This window comes from Berghia stephanieae, chromosome 5 (assembly GCF_034508935.2).
Source record: "Berghia stephanieae isolate SIO BIC M18660-M18661 chromosome 5, UCSD_Bste_1.3, whole genome shotgun sequence".
NCBI lineage: Eukaryota > Metazoa > Mollusca > Gastropoda > Nudibranchia > Aeolidiidae > Berghia > Berghia stephanieae.
Window position 1 is genome coordinate 26,132,267 of NC_088364.1, and position 22,462 is coordinate 26,154,728.

Consider the following 22,462-nt stretch of genomic DNA (forward strand, 5'->3'; position numbering starts at 1 on the left):
AGTAACAGCATTTGACAACTGTTTGAAAGCAGACCCTGAGTTCATTGACCATAGTGTGAATGCAATCAAATATGAGAGCTACCCTGCGAGTAAACACTCCAGCTTCCAGCATTCCTAATGCCTCTACTCACTTTTCTAGGCTTATTCTAGACAACCCCACCCATTGAAAAGAAAAAAAAAAAGAAAAACTGACCTGTTTTATACTGGTTGTGGAAAGAAAGTATGCAAAAATTGCAAATTAGCATGTGCCCCACCTGGGTCACACAGAATGAGAAACATTGAATCAACAAAACGAAACCCGTCCTCAACCAACTCACCAAAACAAAATAAAACACACACAAAAATAACAAAAAAATTTTTAAAAAGAGTTCACTGTTTGTTGTGATCTAGACATTTTGACATTTCAAAAGTAGCTAGTTTTCAATGCTTCTCTGTGTAGATTCATACCAACATATAAGGAAAATACCCTGTCATTTAAAGGAGGAACAAAAAAAAACAAAAAAATTGCTCGACTATTTTCTCCAGTTTACATATTAAGGTTCTGAGACTACATTTGAAATGTGCTCATTTTGTGGGAAATAATTTACTTTAAGTAAATCAAACGTCATCGAAATGTCCATGTAAAGATAAGAGGGAAGCTTCATTTACTGGAATAACTTTTGGTTTCACTTCTCTTTAGTTTCTCTCACCAGTCTTTTGATAGATTAATCTCAAATACTGGTAATGACAAGGCCCCCATAAAGCAATGATGAAGTGAGAATTATAATATTTCTGCTGAATGGGGAAATAACCTTAAGTACAACAATAAAGAGTGGTTGACTGTGTCTGAAAAAAATTGTCGTCAGGAATTACCCAAGACAGATTAATCATTGAGACAACAGACCAAATCAATTTACCATATTCAGAGGATCTTTTAAAAAAATAAAAAATGAGAGGCTACCCCTGTTGGCCATCATTTCTCAACCAGACTCGTGGGTCTAGACTACCAAACAATTCTCCCATTTTCTGCCTTAATCTTTGACATACTTTTGAATTTGCTGTGGTATTTGAAAAAAAAAAGAAGCAAATTTGTGCCAAAATTTGGAGTCTTGCGATGGCGAGGAGAAGTATACATTAAATTCAAAATTCTTCAAGGAAAAGAAAAAAAAACACACAAGAAGACCTGAAAAAATATACAATTACCTGAAATGGGTTGAGGTCTAAAGCTTTGACTGCTCCTACGTGTCTGTCCAGCTGTGTGGTCAGACAATCCTTATTGCCCGCCAGGACCTGGTCAGTATTGTAAATGTGAATCTTGCCATTTTCTGCACCTGCAACCAGTACTCCATTTGTTGTATTCTTCAAGGAACCCCATAACAGTTTGTGATACCTGATTGATCAATATATACAAAAATAAAAATAGAAAATGTATTGAGCATCATCAACGCAATCCTTTTTTAATATAGATTTTTCTTTAAATTTCTTTCACTATTGCAGCATCTGAGGTGCAAAAGGCTCTCTCAAAATTTTCTAGACCTCTCACGATTTTTGGGTTTAAATTATTTTCAAATCCTTTAAACAAAACAAACCATGAATTAAAACATAATGTGAACAAAGAAAAAAATACGAGTAAATTATTTACTAACCTAACATCAGAAGAGACACTGGCAACAACAGGCATATCTAGAGTTGCTTCATCCAAGTTCAAAGCAAAAACTTCCAGAGCTGATGAGGTGCTGTAATGATAATAATAATAATAATAATAATAATAATAATAATAATAATAATAATAATAATAATAATAATAATAATAATAATAATAATAATAATAATAATAATAATAAGATTAATAATAATCTTTATTGTCCAAATAGGCAATTATTGTTAGGTTACAGCTCTTGTAATAAGAGAAAAAAGTAATTAAAATAGTAGAAATAAAGATCCTTGCCTTTTGTACTGATCTGTAGGCTTGTGCAATGTTAGTATAACACAAATCAAGAGTTTTGTGGCGTCGAGTGTGTACATTGACGTGTTGGTGAAATGCTGGGTTGATTGACGGACATTGGTTGAAATCCCCAAGGATGATGATTGGGGCATTTGGGTGTTTTCTAAGATAGGCGAATGCCTGATTTTCTATTATCTCTGAGGCAATATTTGTGTTTGCGTCGGGTGTAATATAAATTGCGAGAACAAGTAAAACGGGGAATTCCCTTGGTAGGTAATGGGACCTGAGGGACAAAGCCAGTAATTCAATGTCTTTGTTACAAATTGTATTCACTATGTGACAGTTGTTATTGTTGCACCAGTTGTTATTGATGAACAAACACACTCCCCCACCATATGAAAAAGATCCCTTCAATTTAATATTTCATAATTTATATCCTTTCCCTAAAGAAAAAAAAAAAAAAACAAGATAAAAGTAATTGGAGAAATTGGAGAAAGCTCTAGACAGTATAATAATGAGCTTGACTATGTTTTCGTTTTGTTAAAGCTCACTCAGTTGGTAGACTAGCAATTATTTAACACTACAGAAAATTCTGGCTCAGTGAGACTAATAATCCTGTTGGACCTTAATTTTTTCTTTAAAATATTTTTTCTAAGTTTATATTGTTTGGTTTTTTTTCTTGCCAAAAAATTCATGTGAGCTGAGAACTAATTAGTTGAGGCTGCCCAAATATTGTAATTTTTTAAATGGTTGACGTCTTTGCATTTATCTTAAAGGCAGCTACCAAAAATTTGGTCAAAATTGAGTCCTTGATTCTTCTTAAAGTATTATTGGAAGTCCATTTAACATGACTAACACCATGTCCATAGTTAAATGCAAGGTTGCCATTTCAGGAGGCAAAAATTTACTGAACTTTTAAGCAAATGCATTGATCACTATCTGAGCAATAAATTACAGCAAAAAGACATTATGTACTGACTTTTTCCATTTAGAAGGTGATTGAAAAATATACTGAGGTGTTTTAACATACTGAATTCCGTAAATATACTGAATATTAGCAACCTTGTAAATGCCTTTTCATTTTAATTGCCAAACCAATACACATACAGGTGTAAGGATTTTCTTTTTTCAAATAAAGGTAAAGTCAGTTTTGATTTTTTCTTTTGAATCAGGGAAAAAAAAGTGTCTAGAATAAGCCTAGAAAAGTGAGTAGAGGCATTGGGAATAATGGAAGCTGGAATGTTTACTCACAGGGTAGCTCTCATATTTGATTGCATTCACACTACGGTCAATGGAATCTGAATCTGCTTTCAAACAATTGTTGCATGAGTCGGATAGCATACACTGAAACCAACTCGATATAACATTTTCTAGAACCATTCAAAGAAATCAATTGTGTTTGGCGGATACAATTTGCCAGTGAAAATAACAAGGCATCCGTCATGCACAAAATATCTTTAGATACATTAACATTCCACTCACCTAAATGTGGCATCCAATTGTTGAGCAGCTGTGCCCGTTGCCATATAGATTGGATAATCTGCTTCTGGCGACCATGCAAAGTTAGCCGTCCGATCTATTTCTTTAACCCTCATTTTGATTACAACCTGTTTTGCACACAAACACAAATTAAAAAGAAAAATCAATGCAATCAACTGAATTGTAATAGAGTGCTATTGCTTACTGTTTAAATGATGATAACAACCACAATGTCTGAATGACATGATCTCGTCTACCAAAAAAGAAAACCCTGACAAAGTTTGAATATATATTGAGAGAACCAGAATTTTGAGGTTGTTGTCTCCAAGCAACAACTGCATTTATTTTCATTATTCTTTCCAAAAGGATGGATGAAAGTCTAGGGAATAATAACTTTTAAATTTTATAGCAGACAATATTCTGAAAACGGTTGTGTGACATTAAAATTGTTTTGGTATGTCAGGAGAGCACAATTTAAAAACTGATTGTTTTTGTTTTTAAGTGTTTTACGGCGCTTGCAACACATTTAGGTTATATCAGCGCCAGTAAAAAGGAAGAAAATGGGATAGAAAAAAGTTCTAGAATTACAATTAAAGCACCCAAGAGAAAGTAAGACAAAGGGAAATGGGAACAAATAGGGATTAGATGTAAATTCCAAGAGCATACCACCGATGTACCTAGGCTTGAGATCACCTATAAGTCTCATCCCGATACAAGCACAAGATCCAACAAAGAGGAATACACTCAAATGCTTACATTACACATTCAAAATAACACATTTAATAATACATAACAGAGAGATGATCTACAAGGGAAAAAAAATATCATCTCCCAAAACAATAACTATGCATTTGACTGTTTCCCTCCCAGCTAGGACTCTAACCAGGGCCAGGACAAAACCAAGTAATCTCATTCCAAGACAAAGACAACTGAAAGCATGTTGGAAAACAGGTACAGGGGGATAGAAGACACAGCAAGTACCTCCCTGCCCACTACGGGAGGTAGGAACCCCACCCAGTTAAAAAACTGACTTCACCATTTAAAACATCAAACGACAACAGTAGTCAAGGAACAAAGTCTGAATTGCAAGTAAGTTTATCGGGGGGAAAAAAAGATAAATTTTTAGAAAGTGATCACATATGAAATCCATGTTGTCCTAATTGATGGACATATTTCTGCAGGCCATTCACTCAAGAATTAATATTTGAGATTTTTAAAAATATAAAAATGTCAATCAAAAGCCTCTATCTTTGTATGTGCCTTTATGAACATATTGACAATAAATACATATTGATTAAAATCCATCCATAAACAAAAAATCTATGGAACTTTTTCTGAGACCCGTCACTCAAAAGTTAAAAAAAAATTGGGTCACAGCCACTAGGCTATTTATTTTTATCAGCTCCCTGACTGCTGGAGGGCCAAATGGACGTTTAACAAAGTACCTATCTCTAGTTGCAGTAATACTGCGAATAATGAAAATGAGTGCCATCAACTATTATTAGAGGAAATCACTATTCGCAGTACTAGAGAGGCGCGCCTTCTGCGTACCAACTTCGTGAAAAGTCCAATTCGCCTTGAGTATGCATTCACGTAAAAGAGAATTATTTTTTAAAAACCTACCTCTATTTCAAAAACTTGCATCTTTCAACTTTTTAAGAAACATTTTGATTTTTCAGAACTTTAGTTCGTTAAAAAATACCGGCCAATCTGACCCGTTGAGTCGACTCAAAACTAAATTTAGTTGTTTACATGGTTTAAAGGAAATGCTGTAAATAAGCATTCATGGATTTCCTGTGTTGTTTTTACAGTGTTTGTGACCGTTTTGAGAAATTTGTCATCTGCTACAAATAAATAGACAGGTAGGGGGTAGATATTTTCGTTGGAGCAGAAAAAAAGGGAGTATTATTTCTTGTACTTTTAGAGAGGACTAGGGTCAACAACAGTCAAGTTGATTGAATAAAAGGAAAAGGGCCTTTTTTATCCACCGCCATCGCCACCATGTGAGAGTGGAGGGGTGGGGATGCATGAAGACGAAAGAGAGACATGTCGCTTGGTGACGTAGAGCATGTCCTTGATGAATTTCAAAAGTTATGTTTGAAATTATTTAGTAATTTTTTCATGATTCATTCTTCGCGAAATCGTTGGTGTCGAGTAATCAAGCCATGTCGCCGCCGCTTAAAGACCGGTTTTTTAAAAAGTTTATTTAGAAAAAGATTACGGAAGAAGTGTCACTAGATAATATGCAATTTGGTGCATAAGTGCAGCAAAAATTGGTGTGCAAAATTAGTTCATAGCGGATGTGAGACTCTGTGTGTGTGTGTGTGTCTGTGTGTGAGAGAGAGAGAGAAAGAGAGAGTGTTTGTGTCTCTCTCTCTCTCTTTTTTTTGGGAGTGCCTACGTACACAGTATCGGGGCATCTAGCCTCAGGATCTACATACACGTTAACTGGTTTACCGTTGGAACACAGCAATGGATGGTCCTCGTGTGTGTCTGTGTGTGTGTGTTATTTTATTTTTAAATCAAAACAATTTTAACCATTAATGGCGAGATTCCATCTTACCTACCCAAACTCCAGATCTTAGTCTTAATGTTATAATTAAAAGACAAGCTTTGCGATTATAGTTTAATTGAGGCCCGAGTTGAAAAATACTCTTATTGCTCTCTTGGTGGAAACGATTTATTCTACAGAAGCAATCTGGAGAAGAAAAAAAATCAGTGTCATTGTAAGAGGTTAAAATTTCATGAAGTACGCACCATGAAACACCGGAGGGAGAGGGCAAACCCAGTAGCAATGCAACCTTTTAGAGGCGAAATTCGATCTGTGACCTAACACCAAATCTTCTTTCATCAAAAGACAAGTAACGGCAAAACAATTATAGACAATTGAAGTCCGAGTTGCGATAGTCTGACTGCTCTCTTGGTGGAAACACTGTATTCTCCATTAACAATGATAAAGGTAAAAGCAAACTATTATCTGAAAGCAAAAAATTAGCTTCGCTGTTAAGGAGTTAAGAACACCTGCGAGCATCCTTGACATGCTGTACGTCACGAAGGTCACCAAGCGACACGTCTCCCTTTCGTCTTCATACCAACTTCGTGAAAAGTCCAATTCGCCTTGAGCATGCATTCACATTAAAGAGAAATATATCTTTGTAAAACCTACCTCTGTTTCAAAAACTTGCATCTTTCAACTTTCTAAGAAACATTTAGATTTTTTAGAACTTTAGTTCGTTAAAAAATACTGGCCAATCTGACCCTTGAGGTCGACTCAAAACGAAATTCCATTGTTTACACTGTTTAAAGGAAATGCCGTAAATAAGCATTCATGGACTTCCTGTGTTGTTTTTACAGTGTTTGTGACCATTTTGAGAAATTTGTCATCTGCTACAAATAAATAGACGGGTGGGGGGTAGATATTTTCGTTGGAGCAGAAAAAAAGTATATTATTTCTTGTACTTTTAGAGAGGACTAGGGTCCACAACAGTCAAGTTGATTGAATAAAAGGAAAAGGGCCTTTTTTATCCACCGCCGCCGCCATCACCACTGCGAAGGGGGGAGGGGGGTGCAGGAAGGCGAAATGGAGACGTGTCGCTTGGTGACCTTGGTGACGTAGAGCATGTCAAGGATGCTCGCCGGTGTCCTTAACCCCTTAACAGCGAAGCAAATTTTTTGGTTTCAGATATCAGTTTGCTTTTATCTTTATTATTGTTAACGGAGAATACAGCGTTTCCAGCAAGAGAGCAGTCAGAGTATCACAACTCGGACTTCAATTATCTATAATCGTTAAGAAGATTTGGTGTTAGGTCAAAGATCGAATTTCGTCTCTAAAAGGTTGCATTGCTACTGGGTTTGCTCGCTCCACCACCCCTCCCATTTCTTCTTTGTTTTGTTTTTTTGGGATTGCCTACGTACACGGTAACAAGGCATCTAGCCTCAGGATCTACGTACACGTAAACTGGTTTACCGTTGCAACACAAGCAATAGATGGTCCTCGTTGTCGTGACCGCGCGCGTGTGTGTGTGTGTTATTTTTTTTTATAATCAAAACAATTTTAACCATTAATGGCGAGATTCCATCTTACACTCCCTAAACTCCAGATCTTAGTCTTAATGTTATCATTAAAAGACAAGCTTTGCGATTTATAGTTTAATTGAAGCCCGAGTCGAAATATACTCTTACTACTGCTCTCTTGGTGGAAACGATTTATTCTGCATAAGCAATCTGGAGGAGAAAAAAATCTGTGTCACTGTAAAAGGTTAAAATTTCACGAAGTACGCACCCTGACCACCGCTGTAACATTCTTTGATCTACGTCATCAGGCAACCCATTGTTTCTTTCATCTTTTCCCATTCCCCCTTACTATCCCCCCATCCCCCCGCCCATCTCTCTCTCTCTCTCTCTCTCTCTCTCTCTCTCTCTCTCTCTCTCTCTCTCTCTCTCTCTCTCTCTCTCTCTCTCTCTCTCTCTTGTCATAGTGTTATCCTTTCCCCTTCCCATCTCATTGTAAAATGAAAACGTTCTGCTATTTGCAGATACATGTATGATTGTTTTGTTTTTTCTCTCTCACTAGGCTAGGATTAAAAACCAAGACATCAGGTAATGGGTGTCTAATGCCAAAGTATAGATAATCTCTTTGGCCAATTTAGTCACGCATGTGGCAGCCCAGCTATTTATTATGTTCTGCCTACAATACACAATAAGTGGGATTTTGGGGGTGGGTACGAAAGAAATCAAGTAACCGTGCACAAGAGCTGTATAGGGAATTGGTTTCTGGGGGTCTTGCAAATACCAAATATTTTATGGAAAGCTCTTTCGAACTCCAAGACGCCTGGTTTGTTTTGCTACCTTGGAACAAACGAAACAGAGATGTCTTGATGTGTGACCTAGTTGTCTGATTTTGTGACCTGGATGTAAGGTTTTGTGACCTAGATGTATCCTTTTGTGTGTGCAAGCCATGCGGGTAAGTACAGTGATAGCTTGCCAGTTGAAGAAAAAAAAAGAAGCAGCGTATCCGCATTTGAAAAAAAATTTTAAAAACCTGAAAAAACAAAACAACTTAACCTTTTAAAGGCGAATATCAATCTTACTTGGACCAAAAATAAAATCTTACCGTTTTCATCAAAAGACAAAAAACAAATTACAATTTAAAAATTTGAGCTTTTATATAGGGCAATATCCACCCAACGTGCTCAAAGCGCTTTTTATCAATATTCTTACTGCTCTTATGGTGGAAACGTTTTTTTTTTTCTGTGTTAAAAAATAATATAAATGAAGACTATTATTTGAAAACAAAAAAATCAGTGTCACTGGCAAAGGGTTAATTGCAGTACTCCCGCATCCTGTGAGACTCCTACGGCACTTGCTAATCATAAAAAAGGAAATAGCAATCAACAATACTAAGTTGAAAAAAAAAAGAGGAAAAAAAAAGGAGGGGGGGAGAGAGCAAACCCAGTTGCAATGCAACCTTTTAGCGGCGAAATTCGATCTTTGACCTAACACCAAATCTTCTTTCATCAAAAGACAAGTAACGGCAAAACGATTATAGACAATTGAAGTCAGAGTTGCGATAGTCTGACTGCTCTCTTGAGGGATAACTTCGTCAATCCACATCAAAACTTTACATCTTTATATCTTACAAAATATTCCATTTGTGGAAGTTAATTTTGTTTTAAATTATTCAATTAATTGGCGTTTTCATGTCCATGCATTCATTTTATAATTTACAATTCTCTTCCTTTTTTTCCGATTGATTTTTCACTGTTGATTTTGACGTTTTTCATCCTTTGACGGATGTCTGTCCAATTTAGGGGAACGGGGAGCGGAAGTTTTTAAAATCACCTATTTTCGACCATTTTAAACACTAATACACCACCTCAAACATTTATCAGTCCATATCTCTGCTTTTATGAGGTCTATTTTCATTTTGAAAAGTTCAAAGTGAACAACTAAATGACGCCGATTCAGTGGTGTATTTGGTTTATCTACATGTGAATAAATATTTAATTGTCGACTTTTCCAAAATTCCAATAGGTCATTCATTTGCATGTCGTGATCTATTTTTCCTTGATTTCAGCTGTTCCAGCTCTAAACTATACCTTTCTCTCTCAATAAATAATTATTTTTCTGTTTGCAATGTATTACAGAGATGTTGAATTACGACATGTAAAAATTTCAAAGTTGTATCTGAAGCCGTTTCTGAATTATACTTTATTATCCATTGGGTGTTTTGGTCACATATTTTCCTATTAGGCTTCTATAGAGATTTTTCACCACATAAAAGGTCATAACTTTTTAACTAGTTGAGACAGAGCGATAATTTTTTCACTTTAGTAAATGTTTCACTCCCCTTTATTTTTCTACGCTAAATTAATACCGATATCACTATTTTGAAAAATTCTTGCAAGTGCCTAAACACAGTAAAGGGTCAAAAATAAAGTTCCAACAAACGAGTTTCACCTTACAGTGAGCCTATCGGCGGCCACTGGACTGGAGTTATCAAAGTGCCTAGTGGTGGCGGATAAAAAAGGCCTTTTTTCTTTCATTCAATCAACTTGACTGCTGTTGGATCCTAGAGAGGTGAGCCGGTGTTACCAATACTTAGCTTCTATACCAGGACAAATCATTCGTTTGGACAGAAAAATAAATAAAAAACTTACCGCTTACCGTCAAAAGCAGTTTAGATTTGAAGATACACTTGTTTTCTATCAAAAAACATTCGGTACTAGACAATCCTTGATGAATTTCAAAAATTGTGTTTGAAATTATATCCTAAATATTTTCATGATTCATTCCTCGCTAAATCGTGTGTTTTACGTCTGTCCAATGGTTGGTGCCTGCCGCGCAAAACAAAGGTTTTTTAAAAAGTTTATTGAGAAAAAGATACGGAAAAAAGTGTCCCTAGATAGGTATGCAATTTGGTGCATAAGAGCAGTAAAAATTGGTGCGCAAAATTAGTTTGTAGAGGATGCGTGTGTGTGGTGTGTGTGTGCGTGTGAGTATGTGTGTGTGTGTCTCTTTCTTTCTTTCTTTTTTTTTTTTGGAGTGCCTATGTACACGGTAACGGGGCATCTAGCCTCAGTATCTATGTACACGTAAACCGGTTTACCGTTGCAACATTCTGTCAGTGATGGTCCTCGCTGTCATGACCGCGCGCGCTCGTGTGTGTGTGTGTGTGTGAGTTGTTTTTTTTTAATCAAAACAATTTTAACCATTAACGGCGAGATTCCATCTTACACTCCCCAAACTCCAGATCTTAGTCTTAATGTTATCATTAAAAGACAAGCTTTGCGATTTATAGTTTAATTGAAGCCCGAGTCGAAATATACTCTTACTACCGTTCTCTTGGTGGAAACGATTTATTCTGCATAAGCAATCTGGAGAAAAAAAATCAGTGTCACTGTAAATGGTTAAAATTTCACGAAGTACGACCGTGAACACCGCTGTAACAATCCTTTGATCTACATCATCAGGCAACCCATTGTTTCTTTCATCTTTTCCCATTCCCCCTTACTATCCCCCCATCCCCCCGCCCACCTCTCTCTCTCTCTCTTGTCATAGTGTTATCCCTTCCCCTTCCCATCTCAATGTAAAATGAAAACGTTCTGCTGTTTGCAGATACATGTATGATTGTTTTGTTTTTTCTCTCAATAGGCTAGGATTAAAAACCAAGACATCAGGTAATGGGTGTCTAATGCCAAAGTATAGATTCTCTCTTTGGCCAATTTAGTCACGCATGTGGCAGCCCAGCTATTTATTATGTTCTGCCTATAACACACAATAAGTGGGATTTTGGGGGTGGGTACGAAAGAAATCAAGGTCATAAGTAACCGTGCACAAGAGCTGTATAGGGAATTGGTTTCTGTGGGTCTTGCAAATACCAAATATTTTATGGAAAGCTCTTTCGAACTCCAAGACGTCTGGTTTGTTTTGCTATCTTGGAACAAACGAAACAGAGATGTCTTGATGTGTGACCTAGTTGTCTGATTTTGTGACCTGGATGTAAGGTTTTGTGACCTAGATGTATCCTTTTGTGTGTGCAAGCCATGCGGGTAAGTACAGCGATAGCTTGCCAGTTGAGGAAAAAAAAGGAAGAAGCAGCATATCCGCATTCGAAAAACAAAACAAAAAAACCTGAAAAAACAAAACAACTTAACCTTTTAAAGGCGAATATCAATCTTACTTGGACCAAAAATAAAATCTTACCGTTTTCATCAAAAGACAAAAAACAAATTACAATTTAAAAATTTGAGCTGTTATATAGGGCAATATCCACCCAACGTGCTCAAAGCGCTTTTTATCAATATTCTTACTGCTCTTATGGTGGAAACGGTTTTTTTTTCTGTGTTAAAAAATAATATAAATGAAGACTATTATTTGAAAACAAAAAAAATCAGTGTCACTGGCAAAGGGTTAATTGCAGTACTCCTGCATCCTGTGAGACTCCTACGGCACTTGCTAATCATAAAAAAGGAAATAGCAATCAACAATACTGAGTTGAAAAAATAAGAAGAAAAAAAAAAAGGGGGGGGGAAGAGAGCAAACCCAGTAGCAATGCAACCTTTAGCATCGAAATTCGATCTTTGACCTAACACCAAATCTTCTATCATCAAAAGACAAGTAACGGCAAAACGATTATATAGACAATTGAAGTCCGAGTTGCGATAGTCTGACTGCTCTCTTGGTGGAAACGCTGTATTCCCCGTTAACAATAATAAAGATAAAAGCAAACTATTATCTAAAAGCAAAAAATTTGCTTCGCTGTTAAGGGGTTAAGAACACCTGCAACTGCCAGTATCCTTGAGATGCTCTACGTCACCAAGGTCACCAAGCGACACGTCTCCCTTTCATCGGCATGCACCCCCCCCCCTCCCCCTCCACTCTTTCAAGGTGGTGGTGGCGGCTGATAAAAAAGGCCTTTTTCCTTTCATTCAATCAACTTGACTGCTGGTGGACCCTAGGCCTCTCTACAAGTACAAGAAATAATACTCACTTTTTCTCTGCTCCAATGAAAATATCTACCCCCTACCGGTCTAATTATTTGTAGCAGACGACAAATTTCTCAAAACGGTCACGTGACACTGTAAAAACAACACAGGAAGTCCATAAAAGCTTATTTACGGCATTTCCTTTGAACCGTGTAAACAACAAAATTTCGTTTTCATTCGACTCCAACGGGTCAGATTGGCCGGTATTTTTTATTTTTAACGAACTAAAGTTCTGAAAAATCAAAATGTTTCTTAGAAAGTTGAAAGATGCTAGTTTTTGAAACAGAGGTAGGTTTTTTAAAAAAATCTTTATATTTTACGTGAATGCATGCTCAAGGCGAGTTGGACGTGCAGCGGAGGTTGGTAGGCCAAAGGCCCACCTCTCTCGTCCTCTCTAAGTACAAGAAATAATACTCACTTTTTTTCTGCTCCAACGAAAATATCTACCCCCCACCGCGGTCTAATTTCTCAAAACGGTCACGTGACACGGTAAAAACAACACAGGAAGTCCATGAATGCTTATTTACGGCATTTCCACTGTGTAAGTGTAAACAACAAAATTTCATTTTCATTCGACTCACAACGGCAGCGGGTCCGGGTCAGATTGGCCGGTATTTTTTAACGAACTAAAGTTCTGAAAAATCAAAATGTTTCTTAGAAAGTTGAAAGATGCTAGTTTTTGATACAGAGGTAGGTTTTTTTTTTTAAATATTTATCTTTTACGTGAATATGTGCTCAAGGCGAATTGGACAGTCAGCGGAGGTTGGTAAGCCAAAGGCCCACCTCTCTAACTCTAGGGAGTTTAATAGAAATTCTAAATGTACCTCACACACTTGAAACCAATGTCATATGAAAGAGCTGGCAACACAGATTACAAAACAGTTTGAATTTTGTTTCTATCTTGATTAGAAATGTAGTTACGGCAGTTCAAAGTCTGAAATTTCAGACCGATTTTTACCCCAAAATTACCATTGCAAAGTTGTGACCGAAAGCGCGTGATGTTAATAAAAAATGGTTAAAACAGTCAATATGGAGTTCTTATCATATATTGTATACCAAAATGTTCGTCTTATCGAGGACAATGCATTTACATTAATAAAGAGGAAGATAAACATTTCAAATTAACACATTATTACATAATATGACGCAAATGTTACATAATCAAAAACTCGGCTAGACGTAAGAAAGAATTTGCTCTATCACTTTTGGATTTATCCCCAATATCTCACTGAAACAATTGCAAATAATTACCCTCTTTTAATTAATACATAGAGAATAAAAAAGGGTTTGAGAGTATTTAAATGAAAAGATATAAACATGTTGTGTAATGACATAATGAGTTTATTTTTACCTATGGCAATTTAATTGCATATAAATCAAATAAAATGGTAGATTGAAAAAGTTCAAATAAATTGAAACAGATTCCCTATTATAATTAGAAGGAAAGTTCTGGCTTTTAATACTTTAAAAAATTCTACTGAACCACTTTGGGTTTATTGCTATTACATCATTTAATGAAATAGAATTTTATCCCCCCCCCCCCCCTTCTCTCTCAATATATGGGGTGTCAAAACTGACAGAACTTCTTACCATAATAATTATTAAGGCTAAGGCCTTTAAAATATGGATACACATGATAAACATATCTAAACATATGGGAAAGAAACTTGATGACTTGATGGCAGAGTAAAATAAAATTAAATTAATAATGCAATTGGTATTTTTAAAATATCGAAATTATTAATATCGAATTTCACAAAGAGAAGAAATATACAAACTTTTAAAACAAAAACTTTAAAATGCCTATAAATAAAGTTGGAAAGTATGTATTCAAAATAAAAACATAGGAAATAATAGTACTGAAAATATTATGGACTAAATTTAACATAATACATAACTAAATTTAAAATATCGATATGGATATCGATATCGCCCGGCAGCCATGATGAGAAGATAATGTAAACAAGGCATTTCGGCGCAGAGTTAAAAGGTGTCTGCGCATCGATATAGAGCCCTGAAATTTGGCATGAATAAAGTTTAGATGTTATCTAAAAACAAGCGTTTAAATTTTTAAAACACACGCGGTAAATAAAAAAATAAATGCATTTGAAAATTGCCGAATTTTAACTTCATATAACTTCTGGAAATATTAATGGATTTTTCCTTAATTGGCACCATTTAAAAGGAAATTGAAAGACGAAAATAATTATACCAAAATATCTGCGATATTCCTCTTTATAACGAAGTTATGCATCTTTAATTGAACCCCCTAAAACGCGAACGGCAATTTCCAGTCACAACTTTCTTATGGGCGAGTTGGGTCAAAATTTGACTGCCACTGCTGCTGCTCACTAAACTGCCTACTAACTCTAACTGATTGTCAAATTGATGGTAAAAGTAAAAGTAAAGAGAGATGGAGATAACCGGCTTGTGGTTTTGGAGTGTTAATGATCCGACTTACCACAGCAAACGTTTAGAAATTATGAAATGATCCTTCAACAATCTTTTATCGCGAAAACTGTACAGTTATAGCAAAATTTTATCAACGTTATTTATTAGATCCAGTTATTCACGACGTGGCAGACGCCACACTGACCGATCACAAAAGCTGACTTGGACTTCCGGTTCTAAGGAAAATACAAGGGCCAAAGTTGCCACATTCCTGCCAGTTACACAATGACACGCGGCCTAAAGAAGCCAAGTTTCTTGTCAATTTTAAAGACCTAAGACTAACTTGACCTCGTTGATAGCATATTATTATTATTGTTATTATTATTATTATTATATTATTATTATTATTATTATTATTATTATTATTATATTATTATTATTATTATTATTATTATTATTATTATTAGTAGTAGTAGTAGTAGTAGTAGTAGTAGTAGTAGCAGTAGTAGTAGTAGTATGATTATTATCATTATTATTATTATTATTATGATCGTTATCATTATTATTATCATATTCATCATTATCATTATTGCTATTATTATTTCTATTACTATTATTAGTTTTATTATTATTCTATTATTATCATTATTATTATATATTATTATTATTATTATTATTTATTATTATTATTATTATTATTATTATTATTATATTATTATTATATTATTATTATTATTATTATTATTATTATTATTATTATTATTATTATTATTATTATTATTATTATTAGGATCATTATCAAAAAAGAGTATTGTTCAAGGTGGCCACAGCAATAATGACCTTTTAATCAATATAATTTATTATTACCGGTTTTTCATTATCACCATCAGTATGATCATTATTCATTTATCTATTTATTTATTTATTTGTGTATTTATTTATTTATTTTAATCTATAGTCAACCACTGCTAGTCTGAGTCACCCTCTCCTATGCACTCTTAAAATCCTCCACCTTACTCCTCCTCTCTTCATATCCCTCCTTTCACTCATTCACTCTTCCTTCCTCTATTCACCCATCCCCATCCTTCTATCCATCTCTCCATCTACCTACAGTATCTAGATCCAACTTGCTCACTCGTCCATCGCACTCAGTGCCCTCTCCCTCTCACCGTCCCATTCCCACTTGACCATCTCCAACTCTACCAGTTTTAATTTCTTCATTCGGGTTGCATAAGCCCTATCTATTTGTGTTTATTTCTTTCTCCAATCCTGCGGATATACGATTCCATCATCATTCATTCGATAAGTTTCATTTTCATATTTACTTCCTTTCCCTTCTCACCTCTTTCATTTTCTTCTAATAAAAAGATCCCCCCCCCCCCCCACCACCAATTTTTTTTTTCTCCCGATATTAAGTCTCTCCGAATTACGTTAAAATTACAAATATTCTTTCTTACCCTTTCCTCCGCCTTCATCTCTACCTTAATACATACCTACCTACACACTAACTCCTTCTACCAGTCTTAGACCGACCACTCACGGAAACTTACATCCTCTCTCCTTTTCTCTCTCTCTATCTATCTATCCATCTCTCTCTCTATTTCCCTCTCTCTCTCTCTCTCTCTCTCTCTATTTCCCTCTCTCTCTCCTTCTATCTACCTATCTCTCTTCCTCTCATTTTGTTCATTTATATATATTTGGTATAATAGGCTATACTAACCACCCAATCAATCGCCCTCTCACCCCCATCCCCATTTTAAAGACCTTTTTGCAGTTACTTTTACTATATATACACATACACAGACATACGCACACAGACACACATACACAAACATATACATATCCTCTCCATTCCCCCCTCTCTCTCTCATTCTTTCTCCCCCCCCCCCCCCTCCTCTCTCTCTCTCCTTATCTCGCGCCACTTCTTGCATCCACACTCGACGCCCTTTCCTCACATTAACTTTATTTCCACATTTCACAAAATGTGATATTTTGTAAATTTGCATATGTGTTTGGGTTTACTGTCTCCTGACGAAGGCCAAGGGCCGAAACGTTGTTTGTTTTGTGTTGTTCCCTTATATATGCGGCTATGTGGTCTAGTGGTATGACACTCGTTTTCGGATCGGAAGGTCCTGGGTTCGAGCCTCGCTCGACGCATAGTTGAGTCCTTGGAAAAGACTCTTTACTCACATTCTCTCACCGTACTCAGGTGTAAAATGAGTACCTGGTCGTTGACAGCGTTGTCTTTGTCCGAAAAATTGTAATATCGCCTAACAGGCGTCATGTCTCGTCCTACATGTTAAATGTTGCTGTTACCAGGGACCCCTTGTAAAGCGCTTTGAGCACGTTAAGTGGATATTGCGCTATATAAAAGCTCCAAAAAAAAAAAATATATATATATGAGTCACATCTACTCACTTTATTTTTTTTTATCTCCAGAGCATAGAAAGAATGCATCTCTTTAAACGAGGCATAATTTATCAGAACGAAGGACCAAAATCAGACCTCAGCAGCAACCATAATATGTGTAAAAGTGCTTAACATGGAGCCTCACACCAGCAGTATCAATGAACAAGTAGGATGAGACAGACGCTTACAAGCGCTATTCCTTTTTTTTTTCCAACGAAGTCGGCGCTTTTACCTCGACCATGTACTCTGTTAACTCCCGAGTATGGTGATAAAAATTAATTAATATGGAGTCTTTTTCAAGGGCTCAACTTTGCGCCAATCAAGGCAGTACTAGAACCAGAGATCTCCAGTCATATCTCAAGACAACAAAGCCGCTCATGTGTAAAAATAAACTTGTAAAAATGAAGTGCGACTATGCTGTTTTGTGCTATGACACTCGCTTTCGGATTGGAAGGTAATGGGTACGAGCGAGCCTCGATCGGCGCATAGTTGAGTCCTTGTAAAAGGCTATTTACTCAGATTATTCTCTCACTGTACTCAGGTGTAAAATGAGTATCTGACCGTTAACAGCGTTGTCTCTGTCAGAAAAAAAACAACAACAAATTGTAATATCCACCATCAGGCGTCATGTCTCGTTCTACTTGTTCCGTGTTGCTGTTGGTCAGGGACCTGTTGTAAAGTGCTTTGAGCAAGTTTAGTGGATATTGCGCTATAAATAATGTCAAGCTTTTTTTTTTTGTTGTTTTTTTTAATGTGTAAAACAAAAAAGTAAACAGATACAGCTGGGCATTGCTGTTAAGCTCATGTCCACACATCTAGCGGTGAGCTACGCTGGAGCGAAGTGGCAATAATGTTGCATTGAATCGAAGCTGTGGCCAGTGGCCACATCACACGCGAATACTAAGTACTTAGATCCATATTGATCGCTGTGAGCAGTGGTAGAGATCTTGAACCCCAAGCGGTGTGTCGTGACGTCAGCAGTGATCTATGTCTCTTTCGCCGTGCCCTGATGCAAGACAGGAGTGTTCATCCTATCGTTCAAACAAAACAAAAAATAATGCAATAATAAAACGGTTTTAAACCTACTCGTAGGCTAGTTGCACACTTTCACTCTTCATCATTTTAAAAAATTGGAGAACATATTATCATAATGGAATCAAACAAAACATTTGAATTTATTTCTGGGACTCAGGGAAGTGCACACCAATGGGAAGTGAACTTGGGACTATTGGTGGTCTTCAAATTTTGTTCAAATGTTGTTTCTATAATAGTAGTTGTCCATGTAAACTAAGGGACACAATCGGCTACAAAAGCTTTCCCAACTGAATACATCCGGCAACTACCTTGTTAACTCGCTGAAGGAGCACTTACCATGCAAAGAGTTGAACTCGATAATTCCCGTAGAACTTAATCGCAACTGTAGTAGATTTGTGCTGCAGACGGCGTGCACATCACAGGGAAGTAAATTGGAATCTTGTCAATAATCAAGTGTCTGGTTACATAATTGTTTTGATTGTGAACAAATGCCTATATATATATATATATATATATATATATATATATATATATATATATATATATATATATATATATATAATATATATATATTATATATATATATATATATATATATATATAAAATGAGGTCACTCAGAATTTGTTTTTTTTCCCCCGACACAATTGTTTCTATGTCCTCCATTTCATCAGTCCGCAATTGGATTCAGTAGTCTGATGTCACGCGCCCGGCAACGGCGGCCATCTTGGTTCTAAACAAAGAAAATCATTACTTTTTATTCTTCATGCTGGCTAGAACTTTTCATTCCCTTTTCATATGCCTTGTGATCAGAATGTGTAAAAGTCAAAACATGATCAAATTGATGGGGGTTTTTTCCTCTGGATACGCGTTTAAGCTCGCCGGAGAAATATTTCATACGGCGTCCGCCATATTTCCGATAGTTTAGAGCCAGTGTTACTAAGTTACCATGCGTCATTAGGAAGGAAGTGACGTTATGACTGTTGAAGACTAGTATCCGTAGTGTGCTTTTTCTTTTAGTTCGATGTTGTTTATCTATTTTCGTCCTCACTTCCGCTAATTGTGTCATTTGTTGGTCATTTCTGTCCTTGTCTTGAAATGACATAATTGGGTTTTGTCTAATGCACTTTTATATTTTTTTGTATTGACTATAATATTTTATTTAAAAATCTAGTGTTTTCTTCTTAACGGTTTCTTGTTACCCCATAGGCAATATATAGATATCTAGTAAAATATAAAAAAAACTATCCCTATTCGTACTATTTCAAGAACTATTTCTTTATTTTACTAATATTATGGGGTAACAAAATTACCCCCGACGTATGAATTGGGACAGTTTTTTTATTTTACTATATATTGTCATGAGGTAACAGGGTCCCGTTAAGAAGAATACACTCAAATTTTTACTCAATACAAAAAATATAAAAGTGAATTGGACAAAACCAAATAATCTCATTTCAAGACAAGGACAGAAAGCAAGTTGGAAACAAACAAAAAAATAACAGATATATATTTAATTCTCACTAAGATTGTTCTGGTACTTCTGTATTCCTTTCTTATAAAATCATCATGTTAAAAATCCAAGGAAAATTGAAGCAAAGTAAAAAATAACAGTTCAAATGACACACATTTTGCCACCCAAAAAAGATATATAATAAAAGCAACCCAAAAAACGTCAATAAGTCGTCTCCGGGGACTCGCGGGTCCAAATTGGGTCAGTTAGGGTGAAAAATAATTTCTTTTGGAAGTGACTGCATTTGATCAATTTATTCATTCCTTGTTTCATTTCAACCCATATTTTTGCTGAATGAATAGTTTAAAACAATAAAAAAAAAGGGAACTCAAAACTCCTACCCAACGTTATTGGTCTGATAAATATCGCGTCACCATAAACATTTTTTGGGACTTGATCAATTTGAAAAGTTCTAGAACTTTGAAATTTGGAACTAAAATAGCTTATATGTTGCTACAAATAGGTGGCTCCTTTGATTTTGTTCTATTGGAGAGTTTTGGGGTAAACATTTTTTTCCCTTTAAATATTGTAAAAAAAAAAAAAAGCTTTTGAGAGTGAATATTTAGAAAATTAAGTAGCCAGCTATTTACAACTATGCATAAACTTTACAAAACAACTTTTTAAAATCAATAGAATTATAAAGGTGGAGTCCAAACTTGTTTTTTTCAGAGCACCATTTCCTGCAACTAAGAATTCAATTATTTTTTTTACCAAAAATATTTTTTTACAAGATACCTGATGTGTAAACATCATAAGTTTTATCAAATAGTCCCAATTAAGGAATTTTGTATTTTTAGTATCGAGCCCCCTTAATTAAAAAACAACCAAAATTATATTTTTAAAAATATCCTAAGGGTATGGCACATAAAGAATATTTAAAATAACTTTAAACAAAGATATATCAGAGAATTATAATGCAATGGAGTAAAATGGTAACTGGTCAAGAGACCAGACAATATTATTTAATCTTACTTAAGATGCTTCTGACACTGACATGCTACACAGAGAGTCCCTATGGAAAATACTCTGCCATTATGGTATACAGACGAAGATGGTCAATTTAATAAAAGCAATATACAGTAACTACCAATGCCAAGTGATCTGTGGAAACAATTTAACAGAAAGCTTCAATGTAACAACTGATGTAAAACAAGACTGCATACTCTCCTCACTCCTGTTTATCCTGGTTCTAGACTGGCTCATGAAAAATACAATCGATGGAAAGAAGAGAGGCATTTGCTGAACAGTGAAATCCTCTCTGGAAGATACGGACTATGCAGATGATATCGCATTAGTATCCAGCATACACAGAGGCGCCTCAGAAAAACTAAACATACTACTACTACACACGAACGCCTCGAAAGTTAGACTGAAAGTAAATTTTGATAAGCCTGTGTACACGAGGTTGTATCTAAAACATGATAGTGAAATAAAGATAGTTGAGAAAGTAATTGACAAGGTAACATAGTTCTCTCATCTTAAATCCAAAATAACAAACGATAGTAATGCAAAACATGGTATCAAGCACTGAATCCAAAGGAGAAAGCAGGCTTTCGGCATGAGAATGACTAAACTGAAAACATACTAAAGCAATGTCTTAAGTGTACTGTTTAATGGAAGTGAAAGCTGGAAAATAACATCATCAATAATACAAAAGCTAGAAACCACTCAAAACAAGTGTCTAAAAAGAATTTTCAACATATTTTGGCCTACAAAAATAAAAACAGTGGATCTATTAAAAACAGCTGACTGTACTGACGTGGAAAGTCAAATAAAATTAAGAAGATATGCGTTGGCTGGGTCATGTGGCCAGAATGGAAAAAGAGTCACTTCCCAAGACAGTCCTGTACTGGACAGCAGATGGGAAGAGAAAGAGGGGTAGACCCAAAGAAACCTGGTGAAGGACCATGGATAAAGGAATCAGGCCTGTCCTGGAATACAGCCATCGCAGAATCAGCCGGCTGCATAAAATGGAGATGTTTGGTGGATGCCCTATGTGCCTCAAGGCCCGAAGAGGATTAAGTAAGTCAATAGATACCTACTTCATCCTTGTCTGGGAATTTGTTTTGTTTGTTTTTAAGGGTTTTATGCCACTTGCAACACATTAAGGTCATATCAGCACCAGTAAAAAGGAAGAAAATGTGATAGTAAAAAGTTCTAGAATTACAATTAAAGCACAGAAGAAAAGGTAAGACAAAGGGGAATTGGATCAAATAGGAAACCGATGTAGATTCCAAGAGCACACTGTCAAAGTCCTTCGTTTAAGATCACCTAAAAGCCTCAATCAGATATAAGCACAGGTCCTAACTAAGAGGGATACATTCAAGTGTTTACAAATTATATATAACATGTAAACACAACAATACAGTGCATAACAGAGAGATGATTTACAAGGAGAAAAGTATCATCTCCCAAAACTCCAACTATACATTTGACTGTTTCCCTCCCAGCCAGGGTATCCGGCCAGGGCCTGGACACAACCAAGCAATCTCATTCCAAGACAAAGACAGAAAGCATGTTGGAAAACAGATATAGAGGGATAGGAGACACAGTAAGTGCCTCCCTGCTCACTATAGGAGGTAAGGAACCCCACCCAATTGTCTAGGAATGAAGAAAAGGCAGATAATTAACAATCTGTAATATGCAGATGACACAACTCTTTTTGCTGAATTCGAAAGTGATTTACAATAGGCTCTCATCAACAATGTGGCTAAGAGTAGTGAAAC

General features: G+C 35.8%; 1 protein-coding gene across 2 annotated transcripts in view; it reads right to left on the reverse strand.

Annotated features, from left to right (window-relative positions):
* Positions 1-15,013, reverse strand: part of LOC144972669 (protein transport protein Sec31A-like) — a 54,194-nt gene extending 39,181 nt beyond the window's left edge. For both annotated transcript variants that reach the window (XM_078914159.1, XM_078914158.1), the window contains exons 1-4: positions 14,852-15,013; positions 3,407-3,531; positions 1,626-1,715; positions 1,183-1,369 (exon numbers count right to left, since the gene is read on the reverse strand). In XM_078914159.1, coding sequence (XP_078770285.1) covers positions 1,183-1,369; positions 1,626-1,715; positions 3,407-3,519 — 390 coding nt within the window. In that variant the 5' untranslated portion in view covers positions 3,520-3,531; positions 14,852-15,013. The remainder of the gene's footprint in view (positions 1-1,182; positions 1,370-1,625; positions 1,716-3,406; positions 3,532-14,851) is intronic.
* Between the last annotated feature and the right edge of the window lie 7,449 nt (positions 15,014-22,462).